The sequence below is a fragment of the Rattus rattus genome, chromosome 15, assembly GCF_011064425.1.
Source record: "Rattus rattus isolate New Zealand chromosome 15, Rrattus_CSIRO_v1, whole genome shotgun sequence".
NCBI lineage: Eukaryota > Metazoa > Chordata > Mammalia > Rodentia > Muridae > Rattus > Rattus rattus.
In genome coordinates, this window is record NC_046168.1 from 73,302,917 (window position 1) to 73,316,873 (window position 13,957).

A 13,957-nucleotide genomic window follows, 5' to 3' on the forward strand; every position below is an offset into this window, starting at 1 on the left:
CCAGTTCTCCAGGATACTATGTAGTAAGTAGATTGCATAGGTTTTGGATACACTGATATAATGTTTATTTAGTTAAAGAATAATAAGGTAAAGTTGACATGAGTGAAGAGAAAATGAATAAGATATCCATCAAGTTCCATTTCCTTATTTGTATGTGTGAGCCTACATTAGGAAAGTGCTGTAAATTACTTCCTTTGGGAGGTCAACTAGGCATTGCTTCTGAAGTCCTAGGATGTACGTCAGAACAGTATGTTGAACAGAGAATTCTAGAATAGTAGATATAAAGGCATCTCAGTCAAATTAAACACATCCAATGAAGAGGTTCTTTTAGTGATATGAGCAATTATGAGCAGCTATGCGCCATCTCTGCAACATGGCCTTCACAAAAAATCTTTCTTTAATGATTCGTTGAAGATAAAGAAACCAAGGTGGAAGTCAAGATTGTATCAATACCCCAGTTTAGGGTATCATCACAAATGACCTCGTGTGTTTACTTTTCCTTCTCCTAACTCATCATCATTGTTGTGAGATATGTGTGGCTCAATTTTTCTCTTATAATTTTACTCAAGACTAAATAATGAAGACCAAGTATCATCAGTATGTGACATCAGGGAACCGGAAGATACTTTCTATCCAGAAGAATTTCTATCTAATACAATGCCCATCAAAATCCCAACACAGCTATTAAAGGACATAGAAAGAGCAATTCTCGGTTTTATCTGGAAAGGCAAAAGACCCAGAAAAGAAAGCTTAATAAATGATCAACTGGGGGAATCATCATCCCTGATCTCAAGCTCTACTACAGAGCAATAGTGATAAAAACTGAATGGTATTGGTACAGAGAGAGACAGAATGATCAATGGAATATAATTGAAGTCCTAGAAATAAAACCACACATATACACCTGATCTTTGGCAAAGAAGCCAAAAACATACAATGTAGAAAAGAAAGCACCTTCAATAAATGGTACTGGTCTAGATGACTATTTGTATGTAGAAAAATGAAAGTATATCCATATTTTTCACCATGCACAAATCTCAAGACCAAGTGGATCAAAGGCCTCAAACATAAAACCAGATACACTCAATCTGATAGAAGTTAGTGGGAAAGAGCATTGAACTCATTGGCACCGGGAAACTTTTTCTAAACAAAACTTCAATGGCTTATGCTCTAAGATCAAGAATTGACAAATGGGACCTCACAAAATCGCAAAACTTTTGTGTGGCAAAGGAGACTTTCAATAGGATGTCATTTAACAAGAATGGATACAGAAAAATTAATACATTTACACAACAGAGTACTACTCAGCTATTAAAAACAGTGACTGCATGAAATTCTTAAGTAAATAGATAGAACTAGAAAATATCATCCTGCCTGAGGTAACCCACTCACAACAGAACACCCATAGGATGCATTCATTTATAAGTGGATATGAACCAAAAAGCATGGAATACCTAAGAAAAAATTCACAAATCATATGAATATTAATACAATGGAATACAAAATACTCACAGGAGGAAATGCAGGGACTAAGAGTGGATGAGGGACTGAAGAAAAGGTCATCCAGAGGCTGACCCATCTACTGATCCATCCCAAATGCAGCCACCAAACCTAGTCATTATTGCTGATACCAAAAAGTGCTTGCTGACAGAAGCCAGATATGGGTGTCTCCTGAGAGGCTCTGACAGAAACCTACTGATACAGATGAGGATGTTTGCACCTAACCATTTGATTGAACAAGGGGATCCCAATGGAGAAGTTAGAGAAAAGACTGAAGGAACTGAAGAGGTTTGCAACACCATTGGAAGAACAACAATATCAACCAACCAGACCCACCAGAGCTCCCAGGTACTAAACCACCAAGAAATGAGTACACATGGATGGACCCACAACTCCAGCCACATATGTAGCAGAGGATGGCATTGTCCAACATCAATTGGAGAAAAAGGCCTTTGTCCTGGTAAGGCTTCTTTCCCCAATGTAGAGTAATGCCAGGGTGTTGAGGTTGGAGTGGGTGGGTAGCTGTGGGAGCATCCTAATAGAAGTGTGTGTAGAAGGGAGCAGGTATAAAAGAGGAGGAAAGGGGTATAACATTTGAAATATGAATACATAAAATATCCAAAAAAAATAAAATTTAAAATAGAAAGGAAAAAATTACACTACAACACAAAAAGTAAAATGAGGGACATCAAGAAAGCTGACATCACACTTCCGGTTTTTAGCTGGAGCCCGAACCTTGCTGATCTCAGCCCACAGGTCCCTGCTCCCAAACCCCGTGGGACAGAGAGCTCACCCCCCAGAGAGGTGGGCACTCCTGAGACTGCAGAGTGGGAGAGACCATCAATACTGCCCACCCCTGCCCACATCCCTGGCCCAAGAGGAAACTGTATACGGCCTCTGGGAACCGGAAGACAGGTGCACTGGAGCAGCAGGTCCCCAGTGGTCCAGACACCACACGGACCTGAAGGGAACAATCAATAGTTCCCTGCACCCAAATCCCATGGGAGGGAAAGCTAAGCCTTCAGAGAGGTAGACAGGCCTGGGAAGCCAGAAGAGACTATGCTCTGCCCACATTTCTGACTCCAGAGGAAAACACCTAATTCCATCTGGGACCCCGGTGCATGGGGGCTCTGGGAAAAGGTGGTGCAAGCCCTCCTGGTTGCTGCCCTCACTGGGAGCTCAAAAGCAGCGCTCCACCATGAGCAAATTGAGCCACGGGACCACAGGTAAGACCAACTTTTCTGCTCCAAGCAACTTGCCTGGTGGACTCAGGACACACGGAGGCAAAATCCCTCTGGGACCTGACACTTCCAGTTTTTATCTGGAGCCCGAACCTTGATGATCTCAGCTCCCTGCTCCCAAACCCCATGAGAGAGAGAGAGCTCACCGCCAGGACAGGTGGGCACTCCTGAGACTACAGAGCTGGAGAGACCACAAATATTGCCCACCCCTGCCCATATCCATGGCCCAAGAGGAAACTGCATAGGGCCTATGGGAACCGAAAGACAGGGGCACTGGAGCAGCAGGTCCCCAGCAGTCCAGACACTGCCCAGATGTGAAGGGACCAATCAACAGCATTCTGAACCCAAATCCTGTAGGAGGGAAAGCTAAACTTTCAGAGGGGCAGACAGGCCTGGGAGGCCAGAAGAGACTACACTCTGCCCACATTTCTGACTCCAGAGGAAAAACCTAATTCTATCTGGGACCCCGGTGCATGGGGGTTCTGGGGAAAGGAGGCGCAGGCCCTCTTGGTTGCTGCCCTCACTGGGAGCTCAAAAGCAGCCCCCCATGAGCAAATTGAGCTGCAGGACCACAGGTAAGACCAACTTTTCTGCTCCAAGCAACCTGCCTGGTGGACTCAGGACAGAGTCCCACAGGAATAACTGAAGACCAGTAGGCAGGAAAGACTACACGCCCGAAAGCAGAACACTCTGTTCCCACAACTGGCTGAAAGAAAACAGGAAAACAGGTCTACAGCACTCCTGACACACAGGCTTATAGGACAGTCTAGCCACTGTCAGAAATAGCAGAACAAGGTAATACCAGAGACAACCTGAGGGCAAGAGGCAAGTGCAAGAACCCAAGCAACAGAAACCAAGACTACGTGGCATCATCGGAGCCCAATTCTCCCATCAAAGCAAACACTGAATATCCAAACACACCAGAAAAGCAAGATCTAGATTTAAAATCACATTTGATCATGATGATGGAGGACTTCAAGAAAGACATAAAAAACTCCCTTAGAGAAACGCAGGAAGACATAAATAAACAAGTAGAAGCCTATAGAGAGGAATCACAAAAATCCCTGAAAGAATTCCAAGAAAACACAATCAAACAGGTGAAGGAATTAAAAATGGAAATAGAAGTAATAAAGAAAGCACAAAGGGAAACAACCCTGGATATAGAAACCAAAGGAAGAGACAAGGAGCTGCAGATACAAGCATCACCAACAGAATACAAGAGATAGAAGAGAGAATCTCAGGAGCAGGAGATTCCATAGAAATCATCGACACAACAGTCAAAGAACATGTAAAACAGAAAAAGCTACTGGTCCAAAACATACAGGAAATCCAGGACTCAATGAGAAGATCAAACCTAAGGATAATACATATAGAAGAGAGTGAAGACTCCCAGCTCAAAGGACCAGTAAATATCTTCAACAAAATCATAGAAGAAAACTTCCCTAACCTAAAGAAAGAGATGCCCAGAAACATAAAAGAAGCCTACAGAACTCCAAAGAGATTGGACCAGAAAAGAAACTCCTCCCATCACATAATAGTCAAAACACCAGTGTAAGAAGTTAGAACTTAAATCTTTCAATGTATATGGAAATTTTTACTACAAACCTTTGCTCTCAAAATGAGCTTTTATATTTGGGGAGTAGCTGTTACACTACTCCAGAAAAGAATATTTGAAACTAATTTTAAGCTACTAAGGATATGTTAATTGGCTAAGTACCTCACCTTACCAGAGGACTTAGGTCTTTGTTATGCACATTGGAGATAAAGCTTCAGGTGTGTTAGTACAGAGTTGTGGACTGGAGTCATGGAAGTATTTTGAAAAGAAACCTGGTAAAACATATCTTATTCCAAACAACAGCTAATTGGTTATTAGAAATACTGATATTTGGCCTATTACTTATACAAATTTTTCAGGCAAAATTGATAATTTTACTCTTTACATGTTTTTGTATTTCCTGTACATTTGTGCATACAACCCATAGGAAATGTGCTTACTGTATTTATAGGTGGTTCATCTAATGAAAAGGCTACATATATGATTGGATCACTTGTTTATTCTCTTGAGTTTCTGCTGCTTCAGCACAGATTATTAAATTCCATGCTTTAGCCACTGTTTTTAAAATGTTAAAAAAATCAAGCTTTCAATTCATATACTGATAGCCAATGTGTGGCTTGTGGTTTACAATTGATTTCAATTACTTAATGCTTTACTAGAGACAAGTTTTCTACATGAAATCAGTGAGTGATTTCAGTGTAAATTGTCTGACAACTCACTGTCCTTTCAGTGCTCTGGCTCAGACAATTAAACAAAACCATAGACCCAGCTCTTTGAAAATGGTAATGGAGTTGATAACATACCCTCACGAAAAGAGGAAGACTCCATTTGCTTACTTTTAACTCCCAGCCTCACCCTGCCAGCTCAGGGATTTCCAGTACGACTAAATCTGGATCTTGTTTACAAGATTTGACATTTCTAATTAATGCTTATGTTTAGGTAAATAAAGTTTGTGAGGTGCTGGAGAGATGGCTTAGTGGTTAAAAACACTAAATACTGTTCCTTTATAGGCCATTTAAGAACTCAAACTAGATTGCCTGGGCTCCTTAGCAAGGGAGGACAATGATACCAGACAGATTGTAGGCCTTACATAAGAACATTTAGTCAAAAAATCTCATTCTTTATATATCCAAAACAATAATGCTGGAGACAACAATTTGGTATACAAGTCAATTTATAAATGCAAGTGCTCAGTGTCCTCAATTTAATCCTCGAGGACTTACCTTAATAAATAATATCTTTACTATATCTTAATAAATAAAAAGGGGGAGTTATCCCTGTATGCTAAATAATGCTCCTTTTATTTCAATTTTAAAATTTGGATGCCAAAGTTTATGACACCCTACAACTAGGCATACTTCTGCCTAGGTGAAATAGAGAGATCCACATATTGACATGATCCTGTCCAGATATTTTATATGGGGAAGAGGGAATGTTTGTGTTTTTTCTACAGGATGCTACAAGAGTATGCCAGCTGCCAGAGGTGGTTGCTGAGACTTGCTGATCCTGGTTACATGAAGATTTAGCTCTCGTGGTTCGGGTCCCTAGAGTCATTCCTCTGTCCTGAAAGGAAGATGGAAGATCCTCCTTCACCTTTTGTCATCACAGAGATTTTGCCGTTGCTGCAGTCAGTGTTACCGCTGCGTGTGTCCTGTCCCACTGTGGCCTGCTCTCTGACCCTCTGTACACTGCTGCTTGCTGGAGAAGACTGGACTCCAGCGGTTGCTGCCCCCTTCATTTCCCTGGTGACTCTTGCTGCCTTAACTGGTAACTGGTGTTGTCATTTTACAGACTGTAGCTTCACAAGAAAGCCACCTGCGTAAAGCTGCTGTGGACTGGGGAACTCTGTCCTGGTTGTACAGATCTCAGAAATGGTTCCATTGCCTGCTGGTTGTTCCAGAGAAGAATGGCTGATCCTAAACTGTCCTAGAAAAGACCTTGACACTTTCGCTGCTATTGTAGCAGCCATTACTGCTGCAGACATTGTGTCTGCAGTGTCTGGAATTATCCTCCCCCAATCTATTGTTAGACAAGTACAGTGGGTGAACTTTCTGGAGTAGTTGCTAACAATTGGGAATTCTAAATTTTATTATAGGAGCGGCTTGACTACGGCCCTTGGTGGTAACAGCTGGAGTGGCTCTGTTTGATGCAGCCCTATGCTGTGGATTAGTGTTCATACTATGGTTGGTTTGCAAACTCAGATCTCAACAGAAACGTGACAAGGCCGTTATCACTCAAGCACTTGTGGCCATTGTACAAGGGGCCTCCCCTGGAATTTGGTTATCTTGCTCAGGAATTATTCGGTATCTGAGTTCTCTGCTCCTGCACCCCATGGATCTGTGGATCCATTGCACTGGGAGGAGAGAGACTCTCTCTCAATATCTGAGTTCTCTGCTCTTACACCCCATGGATCTGTGGATCCATTGCACTGGAATGAGAGAGACTCAGTGATCCTTTGATCAGCCCTTGCACATCGCTGAGGTTTCCTCATTGCATGCGATAGGGTGATCATGATTTGTTATAAAATAAATGATTTGTTATAAAATAAATAAATAGGGGGAGATTTAGAGGGCCGCAATAACATTCGCCACCACTAGATGGCGCTGGCTTCCACTGCGCCCCACATGGAAGGCCAGGATAGCCTCCGCCATTACAAGATGGCGCTAGCCTTCGCAGCGCCAGCCGACTCCCTTTCAGGAAGTTAACTGTGCGCATGTGCAAGAGTGCCTTCGTGCCAGGTCTTTGCCCACTCCGGGGCGTGCCTTATGAGATCATGGGTAAACAACCAATCAGGTGTGGATGCACCGCACTAGGGTGTATATAAGCGCGCCATGTTGGCGTGCCGAGGCTTCCTCCATAAGATTAAAATAAAGTTTGGTCACAGCAAGGATTTCTATGTACCCGCGTGTTTCCTGCCAGCGAGAAGGCGCACGTGGGACACTTGTGTATAATATTCACAAAAAATAATAAAGTAATATTGAAATGCCTACTACATGATATTTCATTGATTTGTTATTGTTATGCTTACAAGCAGCTAAAGAAACAATAAATAACTCATTATTTGAACAAAATAGTAATTAAAATGACCATTTAACTTGTGATTAATTTATTTATTATTCCTCATTGAAACTATGGATGCGTCTTCTGAATTCTATGGACACAGATAAATTATTCCCTCTTCAGTGTTGGTTAACTTGAAAGGCAGTCCTGGCCTAGATCATAGATGCACATTAATAGAAGTCTTCAGTTCAGCTCACTTGTGTAACTGACACAAATTCTTGGGACTATGAGTCAGAACTAAGTTCCTTTAATGCCTGTCTAAGAGGCAGACATCTGGGGTACCGCCACCACTGCCTGCAGACCTCAGAATCTGTTTCCTTTCTCTTGAGGCATGCAACATTTACAGGTGCTTATACCATCCTCCACCCCAAGTTTCGAGGTCTTTTCAGGACTCTGAAACTCTAGTATGCAACCATTATAGTACCTTTACAGGACCTGGCTTTGGTAGGGGGACCTGGAAACCCCTGGAAGGTATTTCTTCTTTGAGAATCCAGGGATAGGAATTCAGAGAGAGTATGTTTTCCCCTTGGTAGGAGCAGGCCTGCTTACATAGCAAAATAGGGAAATACTGGTTTTATGAAAAGACACATGTGGAATTCCTGACTGAACTGTGCGCATGTGCAATGATAGTAACAGATGTAAATGATGGTGTTATTGACACAAAAATTGTTGACCAGTTCTCATTGAGATGGCTCTAACTTTAGCTTAAACAACTTAGGATCTAGAATTGATTTATGTATTTAAGTTCTGGTAATTTTCTAATTCATATTTTTAATTCAGTTATAGATGAAGTTCCTTCTACTAAACATGAGATAAAACACAGCACCACAGAGATTAGTGCCTGATTGTCTCACACGTGATTGTCCACACAGAGATTGTCCCTGCCACACCTTCTTGAACAATGTGACTCTCTCCTCACTGTCCTGTACTAAACATGCCAGTGTGGGTGCACCTGGTAGAATCAAACTGGAATCCCTCCCCCTTTCACCCCACATTGTTAACTCTTGTGTGCTGTAGTCAACTAAGACAGATGTTCCTGCTATGAGTCCTAAGGTCAGCAGGGGGTGACAGAGCTGCAGTAAGGACGAGCCAGGGTTCTCTGTAGATGGCAACCCTGGAGGTCAAAGACACTTTAAACCAGGGAATCTATTCCATGATCTGAACAGTAGTGCTTAAATTGGACATCAGATTTATATTATAAAACCAAAGAACACTGACAGATATATGGGAAACAGCAAAGAAATGTATGAGAATAGCCTAGTCCCAGCAACCATCCTCGGCAACCTTCTTCATGGAGTCCCTGGAGAATCACCCTGATGTTTGAGCACTCTAGATAGATACTCAGTGTGAGAGCATGGGTTCTCTGTGCTTTTTACAGAAAATGGCTGCTTATGATTTTTCCTACTCTATAATCAGTCCAACAGCTTCTTGCTTTCCACCTGCCTGAGCATTTTCTTTCAATATCAACCACTATTCCATTTCCACTTGCTACAAACATCTTGTGGCAGGCTCCAGCACTTGTGCTCACATGTAGTCTCAGACCAGGATAGGGACACTGTCTGTTACAGAATGAGCCTCTTTAGACTCTGAGGGTGGTGTGAATTATCATGCTGCTTCAGATCACAACTCTGATAATGAGTATTTCCCTGAGTCAAACACAAGTCCTTTCCATCTTGACAAATTCCATACAACTCTACCACTAAGGACCTTCCCAGAACAAACAGAAAATGAAAGTTATTAGTTGAAATAGATTCAACTGGTGAATTAGATTCTCAATGTGTGCCTTAGAATAGATCATGTTAACACTCAAAAAAAAAGGATAAAATGAATTCTCATGAGAGTTGGTACTCTACTTTGCTAATGGGAGCATCATAGGAGGAAGCAGTCACCATATCTGAAATTTAAAAAAAAAAGACTGTAAGGTATCTACAAAAGTGTGTGATTATATACTTACCAAGCAACACGCTTTATAAGAAAAGAATTAGGCAATACCCTAATAAAAGAGGACACTGTTCTACTAAAGTCCACACCTCCCTAACCCTCCTTGTGGAGCATTATGGATGGGATAAATTTGCATAAGGACCTATTACCTCACCAAAAGACTACAGATGCTATAAAAGAAGCCTGCAGAGAATCAGCTGGGCAGTGATTGTAGGATACTCAGATCAGAGGAATCTTCATCATGTCCTGGGCGTCTCTTCTTCTACCTCTTCTCTGTCTGTATGCAGGTAAATTTCTCAGCCCGTACCTCAAGCTCACCCTTGATTTTGATAGCAGGCAGTAATCCAGCGGATGACACTTTATGCATTGACCTCTCTATGTGCTCTTTCTTACAGGTTCTGTGACCAGCTATGAGCTGATCCAACCACCTTCAGCATCAGTCACTCTGGGAAATACTGTCTCAATCACTTGTTCTGGAGATGAATTACCAAAAAAATATGCTTATTGGCATCAGCAAAAGCCAGACCAGTCCATTGTGACATTGATATACAAAGATAGTGAGCGGCCCTCGGGCATCTCCGATCGATTCTCTGGGTCCAGCTCAGGGACAACAGCCACTCTGACAATCCGTGGCACCCTGGCTGAGGATGAGGCTGATTATTACTGTTCCTCATCATACAGTGACGCTAATCTTAGTGATACACAGTGATTTAGACATATGAGGAAGTGACTCACAAACCCTTTGTCTGTAACTTGTGTGGTCTTTCTTTAGCCACAGGTGGATTGTAGACCATCCTATAAACATATCTGTGCCTTCTTTATCTACATGTGAGATTTCTAAGCTATCCTTTCCTTCAAGTTCTCCAAGAGACTCTGTAGTGAGTAGATTGCATAGGAGTGAGATACACTGACATAATATTTATTTAGTTAAAGAATAAGGGAAAGGTGACATGAATGAAGAGAAAGATGAATGAGATATCCATCAAGTTCCATTTCCATATACATATATATGCCTACATGAGGCAAGTGCTATAAATTACTTCCTTTGGGAGGTCAACTAGGCATTGTTTCTGAAGTCCTAGGACATTAAGGCAGAGCAGTATGTTGAACAAAAGGATTTCAGAATAGTACATATAAAGGGATCTCCATCAAATTAGACACACACAAGGAAGAGGTTATTTCAGTAGTATGAGCAGTTATGAGTCATCTTTGAACGATGGTTTTCACAAAAAGTTTCTTTATTGATCTCTTGAAAATAAAGAAACCAAGGTTAAAATCAAGATCATATCAATAACCCAGTTTAGGTTATCATCAAAAATGGCCCCTTGTGTTTACTTTTCCTTCTTCCAACTACCTCATCTTCATTGTTGTGAGATACATGTGGCTCAATTTTTCTCTCACAATTTTGTTCAAGGAACCAAATAATGAAAAACAAGTATCGTCAATGTGTAACATCAGTGAACTGGAAGATACTTTCTATCCAGAAGAATCTCTATCTAATATAATGCCCATCAAAATCCCAACACAGCTGCAAAAAAGACATGGAAAGAGCATTTCTCAAATTCATCTGGAATGGCAAAAAATCCAGAAATGTGAAAAGAAATCTTAACAATAAAAGAACAGCGGTGAGAATCACCATCCCTGACCTCAAGCTCTACTACAGAGAAATAGTGATAAAAACTGCATAGTATTGGTACAGAAACAGAAAGAATGATCAAGGGAATATAATTGAAGAGCCAGAAATAAAACCACACACTTACACTTCATCTTTTGATCATTTGACTGAATAAGAGGATCCCAATGGAGGAATTAGAGAAGAGACTGAAGGAGGTGAAGTGGTTTGCTACACCATTGGAAGAACAACAATATCAACCAACCTGACCCCACCAGAGCTCCCAGGGACTAAACCACCAAACAATGAGTACACATGGAGGCACCCATGGCTCCAACCACATATTCCAGAGACCATGGAGGAACAATGCTTAATGCACTGCTATTTCTGGTATGCTCAGCTTGTCTTCTTAAACAACACAATACAACCTTCCCACTGGTAACACCACAGAGCTAAGTGGATATTCCCATATAAATCATTAATCAAGGGAATACCCATGGGATTCGACTACAGACAAATCTGATGGAATCATTTTCTTTTCATTTTAGGTTTCCTTTTTCCAAATAACAGTAGTATGTTTAAAGTTGACAAAGAAAAAAAACCTTACCAGGACATTCACAACTAAGTGTGGCTCACTGCTCTTATCAAAGAAGCTCCTTTTCCAGCAGAGAAAGACTATAACAGCAAACTATAGCTATTTCAAAATGTAAAGATCAATTTATTTGGCATTGCCAGACATACTTATTACATCTAGAATGAACGAACATATCAAAGACTCAGTGAATATCATGGAAGAAATTATAGGATAATCATACACAACAGAGGACCCCATAGTCAACTACAAGATATAGTAGGTCCACATACAGTACCCTAGTTTGGCCTTCCCTACAGTACAACAACCTATTTCTAGGCTTATTCCAGAACCATCTTTACCTTACAACGTCCCCTCCCATAGTATACCCTATATTTCTACCTATCTTTTATGTCTACTGTTCCTTGCAATCAACATGGTTTTGAGATGGTTTATATTCCTGGTTTTCCAATTTTGGAGTTACATATTTAATACATTCACATGTGATCCTTCTAACTATTTAATTTAGGCACTTAAGGCTATAATTCCTGTCATCGTAACACATTGAATGTGTCCCAAAGAGTTGTTTCAAAATACCTCTGTCTTGGCAGAGGACAGTTTTGGACAGGGAAGCCAATCCTATAGAATACTCAGGATTCCACATCGCATATGATTTTATGCCACACAAGACTTTTCCAACCTCAAGGCCCTACCTACCAAAACATACATTCCTCTACCACAATCAGATCCTCCAATACCATATTAGAACTAACATAAAAATACCCAGATTTCATCATAAAAGTACAAACAATATGAAAGACCAATCCAGTATCTTCTCTTTAAAACTTACCCATATTGTAAAATTATTTCCAATGAGAATTAGACAAATGACTCAAGCGGCAGGTCCCCTGCGGTCCAGACACCACCCAGATCTGAAGGGACAAGATCAAAAGCTCCCTGCACGAAAATCCCATGGGAGGGAGAGCTAAACATTCAGAGGGCAGACACAACAGGGAAGCCAGAAGAGACTACACTCTGCCCACACTTCCCATTTTTAGCTGGAGCCCCAACCTCACTGATCCAGGCCCACAGGTCCCTGCTCCCAAACACCAAGGGAGAGAGAGCTCACTGCCTGGACAGGTGGGCACTCCTGAGACTGCAGAGCGGGAGAGACCAACAATACTGCCCACCCCTGCCCACATCCCTGGCCCAAGAGGAAACTGTATAGGGCCTCTGGGAACCGGAATATAGGGGCACTCAAGCGGCAGGTCCCCTGTGATCCAGACACCTCCTGGATCTGAAGGGACAAGATCAAAGCTCCCTGAACCCAAATCCCGTGGGAAGAAGAGCTAAATCTTCAGAGGGGCAGATACGCCTGGGAAGCCAGAAGAGACTACACTCTGCCCACATTTCTGACTCCAGAGGAAAACAACTAACGACATCTGGGACCCTGGTACATGGGAGGCCCCGGGGAAAAGGCCCTCCTGGTTGCTGCCCTCATGGAGAGCTCAAAAGCAGCCCCCCAGGAGCAACTTCAGCAGCTGGACCACAGGTAAGACCAACTTTTCTGCTCCAAGCAACCTGACTGGTGGACTCAGGACACAGGCCCACAGGAACAGCTAAAGACCAGTAGACAGGAAAGACTACACGCCCAAAAGCAGAACACTCTGTTCCCATAACTGGCTGAAAGAAAACAGGAAAGCAGGTCTACAGCACTCCTGACACACAGGCCTATAGGATGGTCTAGCCACTGTCAGAAATAGCAGAACGAGGTAAAACCAGAGACAACCTGATTGTTAGAGGCAAGCGCAGGAAACCAAACAACAGAAACCAAGACTACATGGCATTATCAGAGCCCAATTCTCCCACCAAAGCAAATACTGAATATCCAAACACACCAGAAAAGCAAGATCTAGATTTAAAATCACATTTGATCATGATGATGGAGGACTTAAAGAAAGACATAAAGAACTCCCTTAAAGAAACGGAGGAAAACATAAACGAGTAGAAGCCTATAGAGAGGAATCACAAAAATCCCTGAAAGAATTCCAGGAAAACACAATCAAACAGGTGAAGGAATTAAAAATGGAAATAGAAGCAATAAAGAAAGCACAAAGGGAGACAACCCTGGATATAGAAAACCAAAGGAAGAGACAAGGAGCCATACTTATAAGCATCACCCACAGAATACAAGAGATAGAAAAGAGAATATCAGGAGCAGAAGATTCCATAGAAATCATCGACACAATGGTCAAAGATAATGTAAAACGGAAAAAGCTACTGGTCCAAAACATACAGGAAATCCAGGACTCAATGAGAAGATCAAACCTAAGGATAATACATATAGAAGAGAGTGAATATTCCCAGCTCAAAGGACCAGTAAATATCTTCAACAGAATCATAGAAGAAAACTTCCCTAACCTAAAGAAAGAGATGCCCATAAACATAAAAGAAGCCTACAGAACTCCAAAGAGATT

General features: G+C 41.7%; 1 gene segment (V, D, J or C); it reads left to right on the top strand.

Annotated features, from left to right (window-relative positions):
* The first annotated feature begins 2,698 nt into the window (after positions 1–2,698).
* LOC116884414 lies at positions 2,699–10,006 on the top strand. The segment is given in 2 exon segments: positions 2,699–2,726; positions 9,693–10,006. Coding segments are annotated over 2 exon segments (342 nt in total).
* The last annotated feature ends 3,951 nt before the right edge of the window (positions 10,007–13,957 follow it).